Source organism: Microchirus variegatus (assembly GCF_963457635.1).
Source record: "Microchirus variegatus genome assembly, chromosome: 5".
Taxonomy (NCBI): Eukaryota; Metazoa; Chordata; class Actinopteri; order Pleuronectiformes; family Soleidae; genus Microchirus; species Microchirus variegatus.
This window is the reverse complement of record NC_139806.1, coordinates 14464602-14490263: the sequence shown is the minus strand read 5'-3', so window position 1 is coordinate 14490263 and position 25662 is coordinate 14464602. Positions and strand designations below refer to the sequence as shown.

The window sequence follows — 25662 nt, the reverse complement described above, 5'->3', positions numbered from 1 at the left end:
GCACACGGCAAACATTTGCAATATCATTCAAATGACTTTATTAGTTTAAAAAAAAACTTTGAAACAAAGTCTGAGATTATGCAAAAACAGAATAAACAGTGTATGTGCAAAAGGTTTTAAAACTGTAGACACATTCAGTGACATGTCTGTTTGTGGTTCGACTCCTGACTGGTTAACTACACATTTGACCAAGTTGCAAGACACAACAATGGCCTATATGGAAATGTGGTCGACACTCACCATTACGCTACATTGACGAAGAAGCTTGTGTAATATTTTCAAATTTATTTCAAGAATCTTGTTTCCCAACATGGTCCCACAGCTTAGCGAAAAGAATCAGATTCAAAGTGCCACAGAAAAGCTACAGCATTCAAGTAAATTATTGGAATTCTATTTTAAAAGAAACCCTAAAACACCAGTAAAATATGTGCAAATATATCATAAAAAAAAAAAAAATGGGCCAACTCTTTTCTCACAAGCAACAAATAAAAATTAGTGGCTCAACTAAACAGGTTAAATGGCTCATGAAGTTCAAATAAGACAGTAAATACTGCCCAGGTTTTCTCAGTTGGCCGCACACTTCTGTTACAGTGTGCACTCACTTGATTAAGTGTTCATATATCCTGAACCGTTGCTTGTTTACCAGTGATGCTAAAATCTATAATAACCCTAAAAGAAAGTCACAGCTGCATTTCAACAACACATGTACAATCAGTGGTGCTCACAATTATATTGTAAAATATATACTTTTTTAAATGATTAGCTAAGGCAAAGGCCTTGAGAGGAGATGTTTAAGTATTAAGTCCCTTAAACCAACAATAAGACTGTTGCCTCTTAATCTAAAGCCTTGCATTACCTGGAATAACTGACAGTGACACAGCAGAAGTAGTAGAAGATGGCCTTGGATATCCAGCAGTTAAATCTGCATAATGTACGTTGGAAGCAACACGACAAAGCAGTGAAAATCTAAAAGTCTCTGTATGAATGATGGCTTTCAGATGAGCATGGAGTGGATTTTTGGAATGGCAGGATGCTGGTCTACAGTGAGGAGGTTTCTCCAGGCATCGATTGCAGCCCATTGCTGACCTGGAAGCGTGTTTCATCCGATATTCCATACTGCTCCAGGGGGTCCTGTAGAGGATAAAGTCAGTAAGAAACAAATGGTTGGTGAGTACAAAACAAATTCTCTGTCATAAAATGTTAGACATCATTGTTTGTTTAACAGCAGCTAACAGCTTTGAAGATTGAGTTTGATTTGCTGAGGTTTGAGAACCTTTAGACTCCTGGCCCTATCATTATACAGTATGTAAATTATATGAGCACATTTTCACTGATGTACAGTACATGTTGGAAATATATTTGCATGTCTAAAAATAAGGCAGGTGTCAGACTGAAAAAAAAAAATGAGTAGATAATTATTTTGTGAAAAAGGAGTGAAAATTGTAGCTCTACAGTGTGTGCTTATTTCAGAAATTGATAAAAAGAATAATCTCTTAAACATTTAATCTGTTAATGAACAGCTTTGACTGGTGTCTGTGGATCACCCTGATATACTAGATTAATGAAAGACGGGTTTTATTAGAGGCTTCATTGAAAAAGCTTTGAACTGTAGATTTGTGAATATTACTACATCTTGGCGTTCTGCAACAAAAAAAAAAACAACAAACTAAATCTGCCTCTGTCAATTTATCTTACACTGAAACAGATAATACTGTGGAAGCATAGCCAGACAGAGACTCCATCTGTGTAGTAGTTAGTGCAATGACATGCTGCTGTGTGCGGCCTCACCTTGCCAGTGAGCCTGTGGATTTCAGTTCGATAAAATATGAGATTTTTCCTCATGAACTCATAACTGCAAGAGAAGAGAAGAAATTAATTTGACATCTGTCAGAAAACATAAACATAAATATGCCACCAATAAATCTGAATCTGCAATGTAGACCATTCCTTGTAAGTCTCACTAAAGTAGTGTGTTAAAACTGCATCTTAATTGAGATTTGGATCTGCAAAAGCCACAAACAACACTGCACATAAAGCATCCAGACAACACATAGGTTCTTAACATGGGCTGTGGTTGGCTACTGTTTAATGGAAGTGTTTTAGTTTTCCCTCCATATCTTTCTACGGCTGAAAATAACAATAATTGTCATTGTCTATGAACTTAGTTCAAGCGTTTTTTTTTACCATCCTAGACTTAATGACAAGGCATTTTACTGACTGAAATTAATTCTGATTATGATCATCAGAACAGCTGCAGATATTTTCTGACAGTTACCTAAACTAAACCAATTAAATATGAAAACCCATAATGACTGTTGGTTTATCAACCTCAGGAATATTTCCCTTATCTTTTACTAGTCTTTTTCTGTTTATATCATGTCCTGAAATTAATAATTCAGTAATGATACATATAATACTGATGATAATAACACATGGATGCACATATGACAAATGCAGCAGGACATTAGCTGGGAGAGATAATGAGAAAATCAGATCCAGGTGAGAGGGTGGAGCCTGGCTTCAGTATACAGGAGGAAAGACACGTGCCCTTTCACTCGCTATGGATTATCTAGTTTCTCCTGCTGTGATTTACTTGCAGATTAGACAGGGAAGCTAGCTGGAGAATGTTTTCGAAAAGAGTCTTTAGGAGCTTCTATGGACATAATTGTGCAGGTTTGAGATGAAAATCAGTATTTATGAGTCAGAATTACCTGGCTTTGATAATGGAGTCGACCCATTCTCCACACTGTTGCTCTGAATCACACTCGAACAAATACTTCCTTTCTGCTTCATCAAGGAATGCTGAGATGAAATAAAAGAAGAGTTAACTGGAAATCTATCATGCAAATGCACAGACATTATAAGATACAGTATATCGCACTTTAATATGCTTCTCTTTTGCTGCTTAGTGCTATAACAGTGTACTAAACAAACATGGAAGATCAGCCCATTCCCATTTCCCTCACTTCAGACCAACACTTTTGTTTCACATGTTCATGTAAAGGGGAAGAGATGCTCTGACTCTCTTTGGGGTGGATGAGTGATGTGAACTGTAGGATTGCATGGTCCTTTAGATGGATATTTAGGACAAGGTCTAAAAATTAGATGTGATAGTGCTACGGTCAAAACTTGAAACTAACCACTGTGAAAACCTATCTCTGTGAGGACATTTTTGCTGGTCCACAGAATTTTAACAGGCTTTTTGAGGGGTAAGACCTGGTTTTATGTTAGGAATGTAGTTGAGATGGTTAAGGTTAGGGTAAGGGGATAGGGAGGATAGGGACTATGCCTGTTCACACAGAGAATGCGACATGTATGTATGTATGTGTGTGTGTGTGTGTGTGTGTGTGTGTGTGTGTGTGTGTGTGTGTGTGTGTGTGTGTGTCTCACTGATGGAGAAGCTCTGGCTCTCCTCTCTTTCCACTCGGCACTGCTCCAACAGCAGTGCTCCGATTGGCTGACAAACAAAGGATAACTTTATTCAGATGCAAATTTGAGAGGTTGTTAAAAAAAAGGTCGATGATGTGCATTTATTTTCACCTCCTCTTCATCAGTCCGGAAGTAGAAGAGAAAGTTGACGACGAGTTTCACCAGCCTCCTTTTAATAACTATGTACAAACCAAAGTAAACGGACATGGACCAGAGTCAGTTAGCAGTCAGTGGAAAACGCAAACACTGTTTTCAAAGCTAAAACGAACTGTTGCGTTTCGTCACGCTCAGAGAAAGTGAAAGTGTGTGACATGAATGTGTGTCATAAACAGTTACCGTCTCCTTTCTTGTGTCCTCGCATCCCCAGCTCAGCTGCCATCACTGACGGCTGACGGCTCAAAGAAGCCAGCTCCTTCTCGTTAAAACGCATCACGGTCACTGACGTGACAACAGCCTGACCACAGACACACCGTATAGGCTACAGGGGAGACGCTCCCGCGACCCGGAACATAACAACAGTCTCACCGTTTAAGTCGCAAACGTCAAGCTTTCGTTATTCTCTGCTCTCGAAAAGTGGTTATTCATTTCCGCAGACGAGCGAACACGGCAGAGTCGGACCTGTCCTTCACGTTACACACCGGACATACAACGGTGCTCGCTCTCGGCTTCCATTGACACACCTCACTACTAGCAGGACGGCGGCCGGTGAGGGACAAAGTAGGAGGAAAACGCGAGTGTAAAAACCCTAATTCTCCCCACTGCCCCTGGGCAAGAGCGTTTGTTTACAGGACTTTCTGACGATCCAAACAACCAGCATGCACAGAAAAATACCTCAAATAGACAGAGAACTTACACAGAGACAGAAATTACCGCAGAGTGAAGGTTTAGTTGCTTATTTGTTTAGTAAAGATCCATTAGATCAGATAAAGAAAGAGAAAAAAATTGAACTATTTAACTAAACACATTATAAACGAGTGAGCTATTTCACACAGTGTAAAGATTGACCCCAGATGATTGATGCTCAAGTACCTGCCCTTTTGTCCTCAGACTAGGTAAATATCCCATGCAAAAGAGATTGTTATTCATTTCATATTCAAATCGTAAAATTAATTTTTTAGTAGTCCATAACACTAATTCTATATCATTCAAAAGAAAAGTTGTCTTGTTTATGTTATTAATAATATTGAATGTGTCTATTCACTTTTAAAAACTAGGGAGCATTTCCAATTTGAGTTATTAATTCTTGCTAAATGTAGTGAAAATCGTTACACAAACACAATTGTCTTTGTGTTTTTTGTAACATACAATATGGCACAGTTACTACATTGACTGTACATTGCTGAGACGTGTAATACCGCTCCAATCCAGGAGACAGCGGTAAAGCGCCAAAGTGCTGAAAACCAACGATGAAAATAAACTATTTGGGCATGCGCTGTCGGAGTTTGCTTTGGCGTGAGCTTTGCGTTGTGGAGTGTGGACCGGACTTGGTGAGTGTTTTGAACAAAGCAGGCCTATAAAACACTCTCCTCGTGTATACTTCGAGTTTTCTCATGTAATAAATCAACCCGCTATCAGATATAGCAACACTTACTGCGGTTTAGTCGCTGTATGATCATTCCTCTCTGTGAAATCCATTCATTCGTACCCAGTAACACAGTTAGCTTAGCATTAGCCTTACCGTAAAGCCTCGGCTAACATACCGCAGCTAAATAGACCTTTTCTTAAATGTGATGCCTTTGTGTTGTAGCAATAATTACTAACTTTCGTTACTGTTAAATATGATCATTTGTTACGGTAAAGTTCGGTTAATAAGTGTTTATTAACTTCACTATCTGTCTTTTTGCATCACTTGCCTTAAGTTTAGTTGCAAGCTAGCATCAAGAACTATACCCACATTTACTGTGTGTGTGTGTGTGTATACATACACACACATTGTAGCGAGCTGCATTAATGTTCTGTTTATAAAGTGTACCTGTTCTAAATGTTGACCGTGTGATGCAGTGGATGTGTGTGGGGTTAAGACTATACCAGGAGTGTGTTTATGAGCAATAAAGACAATGATTTGTTTAGCTGATTTAAGAGTACCAATGCCCATGTACCTCCAGCTTTATTTTAGGAATATATTGTTATATCCGCTTAGCAACAGTGTTTGCTTTATGTCTTTCCAGTTTCCACTTTCAAGAGTGGTTTACGTGAAGCACACGCACTAGTTTTGACGGGCACTCGGGTGAAGTTTTGTTGGTGTGTCTTGAGTCCATCGCCTTACAAAGATGGATTTCCAACATCGAGCTGGAGGGAAGACGGGGAGCGGCGGTGTCGCCTCTGCCTCCGAGAGTAACCGCGACCGACGAGAGCGGTTACGTCAGCTGGCCCTGGAGACGATTGACATCAACAAAGATCCATATTTTATGAAGAATCATTTGGGATCATATGAGTGCAAGCTTTGTCTGACACTTCACAACAACGAGGTGACGAGACGCACAGTGAAACTTTGCTAAATTATCTTACATTTCTGGTGTTTCAATAATTACTAACAACTCCTTCATGTTGCAGGGCAGTTACTTGGCCCACACACAAGGAAAGAAACATCAGACCAACTTGTAAGTCCACATCTTATTTTTACTGTAATTTTTTACACATGGAAATTACACATATTGTAGTTCCCCTTATACTGATGTAGTTATGTTCCTCTTAGGTTTTTGCATGTTTATTGCGATTGTGAAAAAAAATCAAATGGAATGCTTCCATTGTGTTGATTAACTGAATGCTTTGTTTGTGTCAGAGCACGGAGAGCAGCCAAAGAGGCAAAGGAAGCACCTGCTCAGCCAGCTCCAGCCAAAGTCAAAGTTGAGGTCAAGAAGTTTGTCAAAATTGGTCGACCAGGATACAAAGGTAAATTATTTACTCCATTCGGACAGAAATATCACTGTATATACAATGTGTTTAATGTCCATATTTGTTCTTGTCTTAAAGTCACCAAACAGAGAGACCCTGAAACTGGACAGCAGTCTTTACTTTTCCAGGTATGTGGTTGTTCGGAATCTTTAAAATCTGTAAAACAGTTGGTTTATTGTTGTAAAAATATTCTTACAATTTGTAGTCTAAAGGTTCTTCTTAAAGAAACTTATTTTAGCTCCATTGTCTCCATTCTTTTCCATGTCATGTTTGTGATGTGATTTTGTGTGTATATTTAAAAATGACACGGTTGGTTTTGTTTGGTGTAAACTTTTTTTTCCTTGATAAAACAGGGCTGAAAGTTGATAAATCAATGTTGGTAAAATTAAGGCCCTTAGTATTCAAAAGTCTTATTTGGGATTTCACGAGGTATTCAATTTTGTCCTTAGATTTTGACTGCAAAAAGAATGCATCAAGGTATTTATTTTCCCTCTCCGTGTTTGTTAAAAACAACGATGCGCAGGAATGCTCGCCCTGCATGATCGCCTCGGAGCCGCGTGTACATGTGATGTTTACGCCTCTTGCGACAGTGAACGCACTCCTCCTGGTGCAAATTAATTTACAGAATCGCACGAAGTAAACCAAAAATCGTGAATACTTGAGTCAAAGTGTTGTTTATTTTAATAAACCTTGCCTTTGGTTTAATTTATTCTTACGAGCTTTGTTCCTTTCCAGCTTATGAGTTCCTTTGTATGGTCGAGCTCTGTAGATGTTATTGCGAACGAGAAATGTTTAATATGTGTTGCTGATGACAGCTTGAAGTGGCGATAAGTTTCTATAATAAGGTCTTGGAAAAAGTCCTAAAAAGATATTGAAATTAACTTCAGTATTCCTGCATATACCCTGTGTTCCGCTACTGTTTGTCATGTCTTAAAAAAAAAAACTCTTGTCTTCACGACCTACTGCTATGTAGTTCATTGTTGCCTGCATAAGCTTGTGATGTGATTTTGTGTACTGTGTATGTTTAAAAATATCACAGTTGGTGACAGTTGTGACAGGAACAGAAGAATTGACTCTGCAATGTACTTTGTCCATTAGATTGACTATCCAGAGATTGCAGAAGGAATTGGGCCCAGGCACCGTTTCATGTCTGCTTATGAGCAGCGCATTGAGCCACCTGACCGTCGCTGGCAGTACCTGCTGCTTGCTGCTGAGCCATACGAGACGATCGCCTTCAAGGTGAGTGGAAACTACACTTGTTTCTGTGATTTTGGTAATTTTTTTCTTGTGACATCAACACTTTTGGTCTCTTAGGTCCCCAGTAGAGAAATTGATAAGGCAGAAAACCGCTTTTGGACCCATTGGAACAGAGAAACAAAACAGGTACTCAAAGCAGCTTTCTGCCACAAAGAAATGTATGTATTTGATTTTGAGGAAACGTGATTTAACTAAATTTTCCTGTTGTTGCTTTTTCTGCCAGTTTTTCCTGCAGTTTCACTTCAAAATGGAGAAAGCTATAACCCAGTCCACTGGGCCAGTACCTCCTGCAGGTGTGAAGCGGCCTCCGCCTCTAATGAGCGGACCTGGATCTCACCTAAATGATATGCCTCCTCCCCCACCAGGAGGGATGAATATTCCCCCTCTCCCACCTGGTGCCCCACAAATGCCCATGCCTCCAATGCCAATGAGGCCACCACCTCCTGATGTACTTTCAGTTAACTGATAATCTATCAGTGTGAATGTTTTTTTGTTTTTTTTTCATCATCAGCTCTCACACTGTCCTGCCGGTCCACTATCTCCATCTAATTTTAGATACAGATCTGGTACATTTGATTTTATCTATTCAGTTAATGTGTAAAACTCACATCTAGTAGAATTATGTACATTGGTTTATGTAAAAGTGGAGCAGGCTGTTATTTCAACAGTATAACGGTGGCTCTACTGTTTTGTATAAATGCTTGATTCAGATCTTTTAAGAGTCTGTTTTTGTAATTAAATACTGTGGAGAAAAACACATTCATTTTTGAGGTGTTTCTTTAAAGACCACACAAAGATTTATCGACACATCAGTGATTGTGTGAGCGGGTCATTTACTTCAAAACAAACATTACAGACACTAATGGTGAGACTTCAGATTGCAACTACCACAAAAGTAAAATGTTCCATTCTCCTCCCTCTCCTGGCTGTTTCCACCTATATTAGTTAATGCATAAAACCTTAAAAATGGCACACACTGGACCTTAAAGTTTAGAACGACAGCAAGAATTGATAAAGACACTTTGACCAGTCAACTTGAAGCAGTTCTCAGGTGGGGGTCAAAATGACTAAATTATTATTTCTGTCCAAACTAGGTCTGTTTTGACACCGCCAACAGCTGAGTAAACTGGAACTCCTGATAAGAAAGAGACTAAAAAGGACTACAGACACAAAGATAGTGTGCATTTAACTGAGAGCACAAATGATCTGAGTCTTAATTCTGCTATTTGAAAGCTTTAGAGGAGAAAGTCTTTAGAAAATGAACTTGTGTCTGCAGAAAAAACAATCAACTCATCCAGTATGAGTTTGTTTCTTCTGTTTCATTTCCTTCATATTTTTCTTCTTTTCTGGCATCTCCTCATTGCCTTGATCTTCATCTTCTTCCAGGTCCTGGTTTTTATCTTTTTCAGTTTTAACCTTGTTTTCTTCATTCATGGCTTTCTTAGCCCTCCTGTCCTTTAATTTCCCATCTCTCCGCTTCATGAGATTTCTGTCTAGCAGCGGCTTGTTATGGAAACCTCTTGATGTCCGTCCTGTTGCTCCTTTCTTTGACCTTCGCGCTTTGGCTTTTCCATCGTCACCCTCTTCATCCTCCTCATTGTCTTCGTCATCAAGGTCTGGCAGCCACCAAAACATGACTTCCCACAGAGAAGTCTGAGGCTGGTGAAGACATGATGTGTGGTCAACAACATGAAATTTACAACTTAAGTTCTTTTAATAACATAGTGATAAAAAGCCAATACAAACGTACTTCTGCTGGTTGTCCTCTGTGACGCAGTGTGCTTGTCCGTCTCACTGTTAGCCCACGTTCTTCTTCCTCCTCCACTAACCTCTGACCACGCATGGTTTCTGTTGTTAATCAAACAGATAATTTACAGGTATACCATATCTGTGTGCCGAATTTTTGCGTCAGTGTTTGTTCACCTTGAAGCTTCTGGAAGCCAGAAGTGAGCACGAGGATGGTAATGGCCACAAACAGACATCTGTTCAGTGTGACGTTTTCCCATGGCGTTTCAATCTGAGTCAAGTTTTGGCTGGACAAGGTTTTGTGTAAAGATGCTGAGGAAGATGTTGTAAAAGAGAATGAAATGAGTGACAGGTACAGGGAAAGAAGCATATTCTCAAACATCTCTATGTCATGCAGAGAGATTGGTGAGAATGAAAACCTGTCCCTGTCCTGTCTGTTAACGCTATCACCAGTATAGAGAAGAGACATGGGGAAACCATTGTTTAGGCTTTGCCCTAACCCTAAGTTAATTATTGACCTTGTCTGTCTGTCTGTCAGAAACATAACTTGAAAAGTCACGGACAGATTTGGACACATTTTCAGGAAATGTCGGCAATGGGACAAGGAACACGTGATTACATTTTGGGCGTGATTTTGGGCCCAGTTCTTTTTGTTCACCTGTTATTTTAATCATTTAATTTGAATAAGTTGATGGCTGTAGGGCGTACTATTCCTACTACTATCTTTTAGACCTGGGGTGTTGAACTCATTTTCACTGAGGACCACATCAGCATAATGGTTGCCCTCAAAGGGCCAGATGTAACTGTAAGACAGAATAAATGTAACTAAATGTAAACACACCCTCAGAAAAAGCCATAACCAAACTTTTTTGTTATGTTTTTTTTGTTTTAACCCATCGAAGTTTGCCTTTTAATTCTTTGACAATGTGTTGTTTTTCTTGAAGGCTAACTTTAGCATACTTGGCTCCTTGTTTGGTGTCAAAATGCCGTAAATGGCGTAAACTGTACTCTTTGACGACCGACACCGCCTCATAACACAAAAGACATAGCGTTTTTTCTCCTTTAAGCACAAACACGTATTCGCCTTCCCATCTTTCTTGAAACTGCCTTCCATCTGCATCAATCTTTCTCTTCCTGGATATTTTGGGATCATGTGTGGATATTTCAATCTCAATTTCATTCGTCGCATGATGCGTATACAAAGTTACACTGCAATCTAGTGGCGGGATGCCGTGACTTCATGGTAATACAATCGCCATGCATTGTGGTAAATGTAGTTTATGGTCAACACACATTTGTCCCCCGGGCCTTGAGTTTGACACCTGTTGTTTTAGACAATCCAGCAGCTTGTTTTTTTTTGTAATGTTTTGTAATTGTGGTAGTTAACCAAATGTGGGTCAATGTTACCATAATGTTTTATTTTCCGGGGAAATCTAATGGTTGACTGGGGTTGCAGAGAAGAATGGGAATGTCTCACTTGCTCTGGGGAAGCTGGGTTCTCTTAAAGTCCTGGCTTCTGCTCTCGTGTGCTGTGGAACTGGAGCCATTTCCTGTTTTGAGAACAATGTTTTGCTTTGAACAAAAGACATAATTAGGAATATGAGCAGTGAGAATATGATCGCATGGGTTCTTTTTTCCACCAACCTCTCTGGTTTTTCTTGTAGTGTACATTTCTGAAACAGACAGATGGATATTTACCGAGGGGAAAAATTATCATAAATCATAAACAAATATCCACAATCTGGTATCTGTCTGTCCACATGTGTTTATGCCCTTTCAGAAAACATAATCACTGAACACAAGGTAATGTTTAATATGCTTTTCAACTTAATCTTCTATGTTAGTAAGGCTGCTTTCGCTAATTAGTCCTTAACTGCATGTTTTAAGCACCACAAAAGACCATACAATGATTTTTAGTACTACCAGTATGACCAAATAATATATATAAAAAAGACATTTTACAAATCAGGTGATCATCAATATAAAAAACCCTTTAAATATCATAAGTAAAGATGGCTTTACTTCTCAGTGTTCCGTAGAAGAGGTGTGGGTGAACACATGATCTGTACACCAACATTCATCCAACACAGCTGAGGTGCATTATCACTTTGTTGCTTTGACCAGGAGTCGTATTTCAGTGGCTGCCTGTGATAATACTCAAGTATTTATAGATTTCCACAATATAAGTATGTGCAATTGACAGTGAGGGCTTTTATATGCAGACATTTGAGATTGTAAGTGTGTGTGTGTGTGTGTGTGTGTGTGTTTATCTGTCGCCACCTGGTCTGCAAATCTGTCGAACAGGCTTCAGTGGAGGAGGATCTGCTCTTCGTGGTCCCAACTCCTCCTCAAATGTCTCATAGCTTTCTTCCATTCCTTTCCTGAAAGGGGAGGGGGGGGGGGGTTAAAGATGAAGTCGGACCAATACTGCTTTTAGAATGATTCAGCAGTTTAAGACTTGTACACAGCATCACACAAATATGAATTCATAGGCCAGTTCAGCTCACGTATTGTTGGTATCATTACAAATGTAATCTATTCTAAGGTGAATTGTCATCACTCACGTCTGCTTTAAAGTGGAAGGTCATAATCTTTGCATTCTGATTTGACCGTTATCTTTGGTTTAAAAAATGATTTACATATTTGGCAGCTGATACTTATAACTAATAATTCCCTGTGTTATTTTTCAGCCTCGAAACTGAGTAAACCCTATTGGAGATTTTAGAGTCCAGGTTGTCTATGTGCAAGTGTTTTATACGAGTATGAACTTGAGAAAAAGATCCCTGATCTTGATGGAACTAACCGAGGTCATTGTTTCTGTTTTAATGTAAATTTGGCCCTAACCCTCATCTGAGGCTTCTTTGGTTCTGAGGGACCACTGTGCTCATCATTCTTCTTTGTACAACAGAAAAAAAACACTTCTTTACAAACTTATACATAGTAAAATGTGAGCGTCTCCAATTTATAAATAAAACCGAAGCAGATTATTGACCTTCACATTTGCGCGTGAATACAACGAGGCCCTTATGTCTTACATGACATTTCTAAATGGACATGCAGCTAATGTCCTAGCAGCTATAAATAGGTGAAGCAAAGCCACTGGAGAGACAGGTGGATACACAGTCCATACAAACACACAAAAATTAAAAATCCCCGATGTTACTTGTTTAACCAATTACTCACTAGGCTCAACTGTGATGAAAAATAACCTTTGGCCCTGATTGAAATAACTTGACCTACCTGCTTCCACATTGAGGATTCCCTGGGCAGAGTTAAGATCCTTTGTCAAACAGTCCGTTGTTCCTCTACAACGATGGCAGCAGAGTCTTGCTCTGAGCTGTGTGACAGCCAAGCACAGGTGTCGCAGGAGGAGAAAAAAAAAACAGAAAGCAGTGAATGTCAGTCAGTGCTGTTAATTGAGGCAGCATTGACTTTACAATGCACCATGCAGCTGTCAACACAGGTTCGACCAAGCTGGGATAAACTAACCTGCTCAAAAATGGACTGGAACACCAAAATCATACAAAAAAAAAACTTGATAAAGGAAATACTTTAGCTGAAAATCTTCTTGTATACATTCTACAATCTTTCAACTATATAATGTAACACAGATTAATGTAAAGAGAATGTATAAAACGTGTCAGAAATCTCAAATTCTTTAGATTTTAAATGCTTGTACCCTCTTTGTCTTTTTTGACCCTCTATGTGTTTTGTATTTCACCAGCAGAGAGCGCTCCTGTACTTGGGAGATTGATTTGGATTGGTTTGCCTCATAGAGGATGCCTGCAGTCTGTCACAGTAGTAATCAGATTTACATAAGGCCTGACACATTTTCTTTTCATGAGCTGACCACCAGCTGAATCCTCTATATCAGGCAGTTTAGACACAAGGTCCATGTCAGTTATTTATATTTTTGTTGACATTCCAGTGCATATTTTTTTATATATTGATTGAGTGAGGCAATAAGTTTGTATCTGAATGCTGCGTTTTTAAGGCCATCTTTATGTGGGAAGAAGAGGGGAAACATCAGTGGTGTGCACAAACATGGGCAAACATTTAAAGGGCACCTACTGCACACAGGTGAGGCAGAGGCCATTAGTACACTGAAGGCAGACATGTCCAAAGTGTGACCTGGTGCCAGACACCGCCCAGCTCTGAGGTCTGAATTTCATGTGGACCTCTATCTGGATCGCTCAAAAACATTTGTTGTATCCGTTTAATATATCATGAATAGTCACAGTTATTTATCAACTTTTTTTGATCAAGCAAATGATGACATGACTTACTTACTTACCTATGCCAACCCCTAGTTGGTAACTCATGTTTGTTGTGATTCTGCCCCAGTTTTTCTTGAATCACACAACACTTTAAAAGCTCTGTAACCACACCTGTGTTGTAAGGTCTGCCAGTGGTGGTGCTTTAGTCAAAACAGTAACAGTACAAAATCACCAGTCAACTGCCCTCAGTTTATCCACAGGTGTCCCACATGGACCAAACCTGGGCCCATTGTTATTTACATTATCTATCAATGACCTTCATTCTGTTTGGATAACTTCTCTACTAGCTCACTGTTAGACACATCAGCATGCTTGCACATTCAGTCACTGTCTCATGAGTATAGCAGATGTTGTCAGCTGACATTCAACTTCACCACAACATACTGTGCATCTCTGCAGCCCATCGTCTCCGTGAAAAAAGGGATGCTCCTGCCTCTCTGTAATGAATAGCACAGATGAAGCTATAGTCTCAGTGGATCTGATGTATTTGCTGTCTCCAATATGTTAGCCTCTGCTCTGAGGACACCATCTGCATCTCCTCTGGCTAAATGTAGATTCACACCCCGCCAGTTTGTGCACCAATGTGTCTTTCTCTGCAGAACTTGCACAGTGGGTCTCCTCTCATGTCGCACCTGTGCAGGTTTGTTGGTGTGACTCAAGCCATAGAGCAAACACAGTGGGGAAGGCCTTCGGAAGGGCTCCGTTCTGCAACGTTAGATAGAAGAGTACAGTATGATATGAATGACCGTGTAGATGTGCTGTATAGGTCATCATTGTCAAGTAGACATGACACATACTGAAAACCACAGTGGAGTTGGAGCTGATTTGAATGGTTTAAATCTAACTGACACAGACATGTGTTTATATTAAAAAAGTTTTTAATTGTTAAACTGTTCGACCTAGAAGTTTGTTGTATCTTACTTTCAGCTCATGTCCAGTTAAAAAAAAAGAAAAGGAAACTGCTCATGTGGGGCCAAAGTCTTAAAGAATATTTCAAGGGCAACACAAGCCCCATGTGGACACAGTGTGTCCAATAAAGTGAACAAACATTGCTCGCGGACATCAGCGTTCCAAATTCAGACACTAGAGAGGTTGGCGAAGCTTTTTGTCCCCTTTTGTCCTCATATAATGGGGACTGCGTCAGAGGAGAGCATAGTATAACATCTCACATGGTGCTGTACTGCAGCATAATCCCAAAAGTAAGAGACTTTATTCTTTATATTTTATCATCTTTCTAACTTTAATTTATTCTAGCATTCGTCATCCATTTGTCTTGATGTACTTGATGTGAACTGAATACATACATTCATTGAGATTATCATGGACAAAAATCCTCAGTCTGCCAGTCTGAAAGTAAATCAGCGGAACTGCATCAACAACTCTTATTTTCCAGACATCCTCGCAGGACCTGCCTGCCTTCCAGCACAGATCTGCCTGAGAGTTAAAATCCTCCCTCTCAGATGTAGGGACAGCATAAAACCTGTGTTTGAAGAGTAATGACACTGGCTCGTTCCTCAAGGATTCAGTTGTGTGTCTCAGTGCTGCTCGCTCTTCTCTTTTAATCTTAAACCAAAGTCTTCACTTTCTTTTGTGGTTCTCGAGTGTTTCTCTGCTGCTCTGTTCACCCTTTGATCTGGTATGGACCACAACATGTAACTGACTGAATGGCAAGTGCAGGCCCCGTTGGGTTCATGAAGGAGAGCAACTGTAATCAGGACTTAATGTCCAATGATATTTGATATTCTGTCCTGCATTGTCTCATTGCAGGACAGGCAAACAGAGGTGTAACATCTGGAGAGGTGTGTCTCTAAAAGGAGCTGGAATGAGTTGCTGACCCAGAGGAATGCTAGGATTAGTCAAGGATGACTCTGCCAGGGAGTATGGGATGATCTGAGGAAGGAATTAGGTGAAAGATTCCCATCATGGCTGTTTCGCCCCATTGATCTTTTTCCGCCAAATATCGCAAAGCTCTCTTTCTTCATAATGGATTGAGTCCACACAGGAGGTCAGGGGAAGATGAGAGAACTCAGAGGAACAGATGAAAGTAGCGTAATTGCATGAAGAAAATTGATTTCTTAAAAGGCAATGGCAATCCATTTGGTAGAGTTCGATTGTGAATATTAATTTGAACGTAATCATCTCACGACTACAGAGCCTTAGTGTGATGCTGAGGCAGTGTTTTTTCAATTTGTTGTGCTACACCTCATTGTTTATCTTTCAAAACCTTTACTTTCACCTCTTAAAACAAGCACAGCATTACTTTAGCAAAAGGCTCTGTTCCCAGAAAAGAATCGCTTCGCTCTCAGAGACACATCAGTTGCTTGGCACTTACCATGTTTCAGGTTTCTCCCTCTCTGTCTCCATGTCTCTGGTTGTATCTGCAGGCCACCTTATTGATGGAGTAATTTGCCCTGAGATTGTGCAGCAGTCTCCCAGGTGCCATGTGTATTAATTACCATCTATTCATTTGAGGCCGTTCAGGCTTCCAGTGTGCTCCAGATCAGCAGTTCCAGGCCAGTGCTTCGCAGCTTCTGTCACAGCCTCAATACTCCAGCAGAGGCACCAAAGAGGAGTGAGATTTATCGCTGCTCAGAGCTGACCACTCTGGAAAGGACCCCACACACACACATAAGGTCTGGACATGGGATAATTTAAATGTTGATCACATGATTTAAGGTCTTCACCTCTCGGCCCACCTCCTCAGTCAAACACATTTGTGCATTTTACTCGAATCAATAACTAATTTCAGTGTCTTAAGCTCATTATAAAAATTAGCAAGTGTTCTAATGAATCCAAGATAAATCTTTTTTCCCTTGTACACGCTGAGAATGAGGCAGCATTCAGGAAGATGCAGAAGTAATTTAGTGTGCATGAAAGAAAAGGTAGAGGGGTGTGAGACTATGTTAATTCTCTTGTGAGTGAGACTATTTGATGTTTGTGCATGTGAAGTCATTTTCACCCCGACTTGCACTCCACTCATCTGAGCTGAGAAAACAGAGACAGCTGGATGGACAGGTGCAGAGAGTGCAAGGTCAAAAATGTCACTGTTGATCCCTGAGTGCTGTCTCTCTCTTAAACTGCAGATGTTAAGAAAACACTCCTTTTACTCGTATACTTCAACTTAGCCTTCATAGCGAAAGAGAACTACTCAGAGTATAAAAGTGCTATCCTTACTACTCTGCTTGATGTTTTTCTATTCTAAGGTCTAATTTTAACAGGTGATAGAGATTGTTATTACAGTACATGTGATATACTTTTTTTTTGATATACTGGGTTTTCTCAGTTGCTGGAGATCTGTGTTTATCTTTCTACACAATTCTAAGGCTACAATATTGAACGATAAAAGACTGTAAACTGCTTCAGCTGCCAGTTTAATAATTTCTTGAATATGAGGCAGATGTTAAAGGTGCATTATGTAAAAATGTATGTATAAATCTAAAGCAACTGGCCGTAAAATCCTCCTAATATGTCACAGAGACTCAGGAATAATGTTCATATAACAAACTGAACTCACCAACAACAACAGTACAGCCAAAATATTTGCATTGAAAAAAATATTTTGCAGACTGCAAATCATACCGCCGTCCACTAATCATTGCAGTCAGTAGAGTCTCAGCTGCCGAGCAACCACGGGTTGCCTGTTCTGTCAGAAAACAAAACCTTAAAGACCTCGATATTTTGAATTTGAATGTAGTAACACGTTTTTGGCCACATTCTTACATATGGCACCTTTAAGACAGGAACATATTTGATATGTGAACAAATATAAAAGCCTGGAGATTTTATTCTCATTTATTTAAAATTCAAGCTTGTGTATAGGGCTTTAGTCAAACACACATCCATAAAAGGTGTCATTTTTGTTTTATTTTCTGTAGCATTTATTTCTTCATATATATATTTTCTCTGTTTTTATTGTGTGCCTTTTATAGAGAAGTATTTTGTGGCTGCTATAAATGAAAAAAGTGGGTTACTTTTATAGAGAAACACAATTCCTTTTAGAAACAGACAATAGCCACTTATGTTGCAATTATCTGGTCTGATTATTACTCACATCTACAGACTTTCATTTGTGATCTCATCTAAAGCATGTTTTTCCACAACACTGCTGCTTGATTGTGAAGGTAACATGTTTTTTTTCTTCTTCTTTTCTCTCCCTGAGATAGTTTATCCTCTGCACCCCCCCTGAAGCCCAGCTCCGTATGCTGTTTGTGTGCGAGCAGCCTTTCAGCCCCGTCTCTGGTTGTCAACTGATTGTAGATAATTACAGCTATTTGACTACAGCTTTCAGAGCCAGTGCTTTCTAAAGGCACTTACAGGAGAAGAACATGCCAAGCGGGGGCCTTTAACTGCCTCTGCAGATAGCCAGACACAATGGCACAGCAGTGAGTATGATGGAATATAAATCAGATATGGGATTGACACTGGTGTTCACATCACGTATTCATTCAAATACTGTCCTTTATGGATAATCTTTTACATGCAAGCACGAGATTTGATGGGGGAAAAAAATTATTATTGAATAATAATTTTATTGAAGATTGCAATTTATTGAAGATTGCAATTCACTACTGCATAAAAAGCATAGCATGGTCTTTCATTTTCCCTGTTTTAAGGGTTTTTCCCCCTAGTCGTTTTTCCTTACCCTGGCCGAGGGTCTAAGGACAGAGGATGTTACCAACCCTGTGAAGCCCCGTGAGACAAACTGTGTTTTGTAATTGTGGGCTACATAAATAAAATTTGATTTTGAATTTGATAGCCTCTTGAACAAACAGCAGGAAATAATGCTTCAAACCAAGTAAAAATAGCTACACTCAACAAAAATATATGTTGTGAGTGTGACAAGACAGAGTAACTATCCAAAAGTAACAGTACAACTTTATCAATAAAGTGGCTTTAATTTGCGAGTATTAGGATACATTTCAAAATAAAAGTCCTGGAGTAATGGTAGGAAGAACACAATGGGAGTCGATGATCCAACTTCAATAATGTGTGTCCACCATTAGCCTCACGCAGAGCGGTACACCGGCAACGCATGGACATCACCAGGTTGTCGATCGTGGCCTGGGTATTACCCATTCCTCCTGCAGAGCCACTTGAAGTTGGCGGCTGTTCAGGGGAACTGGAAGCCGCTGGCGGACATGCCTATCCAGAACATCTGGTGGTCTGGTGAATACGGCGTCATTCAGTTGTGTTGCCACAGCTGTAACACTCAACCCAGCACTCAGCATGCCTATGGCACACTCCCTCATGATTTGTGACGTCTGTGGCATATTGACAAGTGACAGAAGTCCACGTTTTGGTGTGCCCTTTTATTGACCAGACCATAAGGAGTGTCTGTGTACTGGTCACGCATATTGACCACCACTCTGCCATGCTCCATGACTCTTGTGAGTTGAAATACTCAATCTGAGATTGTAGTAAATAGGAGTGACACTGGACTACTGAGTTTGAGCAAATCAACAATCTGAGCAAAATGTCATGACATTCTATTTTTGTTATAGAATTCAAGTTTGTAGTTGAGTAAACATTTGCATGATTGGTTATTAGGTTGAAGCTTGAAATAAATACAACTTGGTATTTAGTGGCATGCCTGAATGAAAATGGATACTATTCTCAGCCCATTTCTTAGATGCTGACCCGCTCTTTCACACATTATGAACCTAATCCTGGTGTGAGGGATTCTAATTGTTCTTGAGCTGTCATACATTAGCTACATGCCTCTCAGCACAGTGCTATATCCAGACCAGTTGGAATGAGTCAGATTATTTATGATGACAGCTCTCCCCATCTTTCTCTGTCTCGTCTTCTTCTCTCACTGCCTGTCTGGCACCTTTTTTTTTTTTTGTTACTGTTCCCCTTTTTTGTCATCTCTACTTGTTGTCTTGTCTGTGCTGTGTCCACTGGCAGTGGAGACACGCGGACCCTCCATCACAGCCATCTCTCCAATGACAACCCCCCACACACACACCTCACTCCCTTTCTGTCCGTTCCCTTGCTTCTTGGGGAGCCACGACAGCTGCACACTTTCACCACAGGCGAGACTGGATAACAGCAAGAGAGATCAAAGTAGAACAAAAACAGAAACATGCACTTTCTCTTCCCATCTTCCTCCGTCTCTTGCCCACATAGTTCTACCACTGCACACGAGGACATCAAGTGCATCAACTTTATTGCTGTCAAAGTGGGCCTTAAAGTTCAAACATATGTAATTAGATTTTGCTCTGCAGGGACCCAGATCCAGTTATTATCTTTGTTATTAGCAGTATTGTCATCATCACAATTATGCTAGGATTACATTTGATATCAGTATCATTTTTTTTGCAGCAATTTATGCTACTGCTTTTATAATACTACAAAAGTATCACGACTTGATGCAACCTTTATACGTCTGCTGCTGGTCTCTCTCTTCTGTCTCTACCTCACTTTTCCCTCTTCCTCCCCCTTCTGTCCCCACCTCTCCTCTGTCCCACATTTTTCCTTTCAACCCAAAAGCCCGAGGCAACTGGCTGCACATCTTTGAGTCTGGTTCCATCAGAGATTTCGTCTTTTTTCTTTCCACTGACACCAAGTGCTTTCTCATTGTGTGAAGCGCTGGCTTTCTCTTTGATCCACAAACATTTTTTGATGTGAAGATGTCTCACTGATGGTAGCCCATAGTGATTCTAATTACCAAGTTACCCCTCATGACCACATGTTACCATTGTTATAACCATGCCCCAAAGTATAGTATAATCATGTTCTAACTAAACAGTTATGTAAAGTTCTTTATTCTTATTCTTTGCATCCAAAACAGAGAAGTGCTGTTATATAGAAAGTGTTTGATATATTAAAGATGCAGTGTGTAGGTGTATTGGTGAAGTTGAATGCTGCAGCTGAATATCTCTTATCTCACCCTTCCCTTCCAAATATGTAGGCGAACCTGTGCTATCCTTAAGTTTTCATGAAAACTTTTAAAGTTGTTAGGGTCTCCCTTTAAAAACACGGTGGACCCGCTCCAGATGTAAATATAAAGGGGTCACTTTGTGGTAATGAATAATTCACATATTCAGGTGATTATACACTCAAAAATCTGTATTATATTACTATAATTATTTCATATATTCACTCACTCATCTTCTACTGCTTTATCCTCCACACTTGGGGTCACTGGTGCCAATCTCAGCTGACATAGGGCGAAAGGTGGGGCACACCCTGGACACCAGTCCATCACAGGCCACATAGAAACAACCATTCACTCTCACCTGTGGTTAATATTGTCATCATCCCCAAATCTGCATGTTTTTGGACTGTGGGAGGAAACCAACACACACAGGGAGAACCAATAAGCCAATAAGAAATGATTATTATTTTTGGTAACACTTTATAATAAATACACACTATTAGCATTAGTTAAGCATTAATACATATTGAATTCATCATTTATAACGCATGAATACTCATTAGTATGTAGTTTATAAACACAGTTTTAAATGTTTTCCCTCATCCCATCAGCTGAGGAACAGTGTCCAAATAGCTGCTGTACTCAATCAGCCAATCAGCATCCACCTCCAACAAAGGAGCTCTTTAATCGACTTACAAGAGACTGCTCTTTCACCTCTCTCTGTGTGTCCAGCAGTCGCTCAGCATATGCTAACATTTATAACTGTGTTTATAAACTACATACTAATGAGTATTCATGCGTTATAAATGATGAATTCAATATTTATAAATGCTTAACTAATGCTAATTGTGTGTACTTATTGTAACGCGCTGTCCAAAAATAATAATAATTTATATAATTTAATTTATAAATATTGAATTCATCATTTATAACGCATGAATACTCATTAGTATGTAGTTTATAAACACAGTTATAAATGTTAGCATGTGCTGAGCGACTGCTGGACACACAGAGAGAGGTGAGAGAGCAGTCTCTTGTAAGTCGATTAAAGAGCTCCTTTGTTGGAGGTGGATGCTGATTGGCTGATTGAGTACAGCAGCTATTTGGACACTGTTCCTCAGCTGATGGGATGAGGGAAAACATTTAAAACTGTGTTTATAAACTACATACTAATGAGTATTCATGCGTTATAAATGATGAATTCAATATTTATAAATGCTTAACTAATGCTAATTGTGTGTACTTATTGTAACGCGCTGTCCAAAAATAATAATAATTTCTGCTATATCTTACACATTTGACCTTTATAAATACATGAAGTCATTTGTAATCCAGTGTGTTATTGTTGACATTACAAAAGCAGGGTTAAATGAAGTGAGTGGTATTATGAAACATTTAGAGTCACATTCTTTTTTTTCAAATCATTTCTCTTATGAAAGACTTAGAGAGGAGGATGAATTAATACAACCACTCTTTTTGTGTACTTAAGACCAGGAGATAATTATTTTAAGACACAGGCTTTAAAAAATCTGAACCTAGCCAACAAGCTCTAATTGTAAGATTTACTTTTGTACAGTGACAAAACGTGATCAATAAAAGAAACCTGCTTGAGTCAGTCTGCAGTAAACCAACATCATGATTAACAAGGATATAAAATAAGCCTCTGTTTTCAGTTTGTATTTATAGGCTGTGAAATGACGACGCCAGTGGGGAGAGAAAAAAAAAGAAGCAGGCGCTATAAGAACTATAAAGCTAAAGACAATTTTCAGTAAATTAAGTGAAATGCTCTCCATGGCTTGTATCGGTAGGTGGAGATTTGGATGCGTGCACACACACAAACACAGACACTGACAAATGGGCAAGCTTTGTGTTTATCTCACTGCTGCAGCCTCACGGACAAACCCCTCTGATTTCACATGCAGGCTCACATATGTGACTGTTTTGCCCATTGACTGTTTGCTGGCATTTGACAACAGATTCCTTATGACCTGTTTGTTTGGTGTGTGATCAAATGTGTACTTGTGCCTGTGCACATTTTATGTCAACTGACTCAAAAACAGGAACTAACTGGTTTCTGTTTTATTTTTTCCTTTTTTTTACATTCAGGCAACAAGAATGCTTTCATCCACATTTTATTTCCAGCTCCACTGAGTGTGAATGTTTGCTGAGAGGAGAAGGTTTTTTTTGCTGTCACTGCCTTTTATTCCACACCCTCCCCTGGGCTCTTTGCATAATTGTGAACCTAATGCAGATCATTTAGATATTTCAGTAATTACTCGTGTTTTTCTCTCTCTTTTTTAATTTGCTCTGCAGGAACAATTATAGTAGTCCAGAGTGTTAGAGTTATAGCCTGATTCAAAACAGAGCAGCAATGAAAAATAACAATCAATACCCAGATCAATATGGGGTGGGTGTAAATGTGTGCTTGTGTATACGTTATGTGTACAGAATGTCCTGTTTTTGTGTGCCCGTATATGGCTGGTGATAATTTTTCTTTATAAAAACTGTCAAAAAAGCGTTGCAGGTGCCAGATAGTAAGAGTACCATTAATTTGTCAGTGCAGTAATTTATAAGACTGTAACCTGTGTGCATGCAAAGGCACAAGACTTGACTAAATGCTTGTTAATTTGTTAATATATCACACGATAATTGGTGCCTCCTGTGAATGTAAGCAGTGCTTACATTCTATACTGCAAATGTAAAAAACATACTGCTTTTTTTCTTGCCCAGACCTTTGCCAAGGCAATAATTCACTATGTATGAGCTTTCTATAATAATGAGGTCTATATAAGAAATGGCTTCGCTGTGTCGCACTGGCCTTGGTCTCAGGTGCTTGGTGGTTGTGCCAGGCAAAAAGCAGTCCATCCTGCATCAGCACACATTATCTATCCCCCCTCAGTCTCATTCTCTGCTGGGAGATAAAGCGCTCATCACTCACTGCTCTCCATCAGCTCCAGTGATTGGCTTATTATCAGATGTCCTGCTCAGAGGAAGATGGGCCATACATCACTGCACACATTGCCCGCTTCCACGCACGCACGCACGCATGCACGCACGCACACACAAATCACCTGTATGCACATGCACTGACTACACAAACATGGAGAAAAACTAAACTAAACTGAGAATATGCACTAAAACACACTGATATAAAAACTTCTCTGACACTTTCATCATAAAAATCTGCTTGTCATTATAAATACACAATACTGCGACCATAAAGACTGTAGTCGTAAGCTTGAACTGCAAAGTACAACTGTCACGTCCTTCGCTCCTGTGATGGAAGCTCCGTCATATCTGGGGGAAAATAAAACAACGAGGCAAGGAAAGGCAAATTCATTCATATGCAAATCTGTGCAGGTGATTAAGTGAGAGCACAGCTCTAAAGAGTGGAAGCACAAAAACAGCTTAAAAGTTAGAGCGAGGCAACAGGGTGAAATAATAAAATAGATTTAACATTTAAAACACAGATAAGGAAAGCGAGCACACTAAAAGTATACATATGTACGACAGCTAGGGAACAGTTAAGTACAGGATAATGATGAAGTATAAAAATAAGGGTAACAAGCTGTTTTTACACAGCTGCTGGTGTATAGTGGTGGGTTCACAGAGGCAGTCTCCATTTAAATGTGAATAAAACAAATGAAAAACACCAGTCAGACATGAGGGGAAGCCCTTATACAAACGGAATGATACAAATATTACACAACATTTACACATGAATAGAAAAAAAATATTGATATGGATGCTACAGCAGAAATCTAATCATAAGGGATGAAAAAAAAAGCCATGCACGTCTTCTCTGCGGACAAAAAGGGAAACATACAACTGCAAAGAAAAGTTCCACGTCAGTCAGGTACACTCTTAGAAATAAAAGTGTGAAGTAGAACCATATAAGGTTCTTCGGCTTAGCCTCATAGGAGAACCCTTTTTGGCTCCAGGTAGAACCTTTTTGTATTGTTCCACCAAGAACCCTTTTAAAACCCTTTACTCAGGAAAGGGGTTTTAAAGGGTTCTTACTGGAACCATTGGTGTTACTAGGAACCCTTGTAAAACCCTTTCTTCAGGAAAGGTTTTTTCAGAAGCAAATGGTTCCAGGTAGAACCTCAGCCCTTGTAGAAGGAGCCTTTTGGAACCCTTATTTCTAAGAGTGTAAAACAATGGACAGCAACAATTAATTTTGTGCACTGATATGTAAAAAAAGTGACATGCACAAATTACACATATTAGAAAATAATAATTGTCATTATTCCACTGGTGCCTTTGTTCCATCAGTTGAAGCAAAGTAAATCAATTGTCTCGTGTTGTAATGAACCGCAGCTGCACATTATGTGACTGCAGCAGTCTATTTAAAGAACATAGTATATGATGCCACGTTACATCATGTCACTGAGTTCGTAGTGCCAGCTGTTAGGACCTGTCTATGTTTATGGAAAGGTATGCTAGCTTCAGGCTTGATGAGTCTTTACTTGCCGTCAAGGATTAGTCTATTTCAAAGTCTTTCCATACAATCGTTACCAAAAAGCAACCGTGGTCATCCTCTTCACTGTCTGCTGCAGAGCGTGGCTGTGGTGTAATAAACTGCACTGTGCTGGAATAATCTCTGTGTTTCAGGCCTGATTTAACTTGAGCTATATAGAACGAGGACTGAGAGGAAAAACAAAGACGGGGAGAGAAAGATTGGTGGAATGAGTCGAGAAGGTCACAGGATCAGCATCCTTCCTCATGTGCATAACAGTTTATACAAAACACAGCGAGGCGTGGGCGTGTAACTTTTGCTTATAGCAGAAGTTTTATTTTTCAGTCTGGGGTGAACAGAGGTAACCGCCAAAGCACTCAACCATCTCTCACCGTCCTTCGCCACCTGCATCCTCTTTGCACAATCCCTTCACTTTGTGGCCTCCTCACCATCACGGCTCCAAATGCACACTAATTCTGCGACCAATTTGACACTGTATATCTGCCAAAGCCTACACATTCCCTTCATTTCCACCCACTCGCTTGTCAATCACTCTCTAGCTCAAGGCTTTATTTATTCACATTTAGACCCGTGCCTCTGCTGCTTTAGCTCCCATTACTTTCCAGGATCTTTTTTTTTTTTTTGGTCTCTCTCTGTTCCACCTCTCCATGCCCTTCTCTCCGTCCTCATCCAACCTGGCTGTAAGCCTTCCTTCTCCT

At 39.7% G+C, this 25662-nt stretch overlaps 3 protein-coding genes across 3 annotated transcripts; 1 reads left to right on the top strand and 2 right to left on the bottom strand.

Moving 5' to 3' along the window:
- Positions 1-278: 278 nt before the first annotated feature.
- Positions 279-3859, bottom strand: plekhj1 (pleckstrin homology domain containing, family J member 1; the record flags this gene model as incomplete). Its single annotated transcript, XM_083889879.1, has 6 exons — positions 279-1131; positions 1789-1852; positions 2712-2802; positions 3391-3457; positions 3541-3608; positions 3766-3859. The coding sequence occupies 6 exons, from the start codon at positions 3857-3859 to the stop codon at positions 1039-1041; spliced, it is 477 nt and encodes a 158-aa protein (XP_083746005.1). The 3' UTR covers positions 279-1038.
- Positions 3860-4880: 1021 nt separating this feature from the next.
- Positions 4881-8130, top strand: sf3a2 (splicing factor 3a, subunit 2). The gene is made up of 8 exons (XM_083889500.1): positions 4881-4916; positions 5598-5897; positions 5983-6029; positions 6212-6321; positions 6403-6452; positions 7423-7563; positions 7639-7707; positions 7805-8130. Exons 2-8 carry the CDS (start codon positions 5700-5702, stop codon positions 8045-8047), a joined length of 858 nt encoding a protein of 285 aa, XP_083745626.1. The 5' UTR covers positions 4881-4916; positions 5598-5699; the 3' UTR covers positions 8048-8130.
- A 424-nt stretch (positions 8131-8554) lies between these two features.
- On the bottom strand, positions 8555-12631 carry LOC310927699 (uncharacterized protein). Its single transcript, XM_083890071.1, has 7 exons — positions 12568-12631; positions 11608-11708; positions 10972-11000; positions 10805-10877; positions 9505-9639; positions 9332-9429; positions 8555-9240 (listed from the first exon to the last, which is right to left on the bottom strand). The coding sequence occupies exons 2-7, from the start codon at positions 11699-11701 to the stop codon at positions 8872-8874; spliced, it is 798 nt and encodes a 265-aa protein (XP_083746197.1). The 5' UTR covers positions 11702-11708; positions 12568-12631; the 3' UTR covers positions 8555-8871.
- Positions 12632-25662: the final 13031 nt, after the last annotated feature.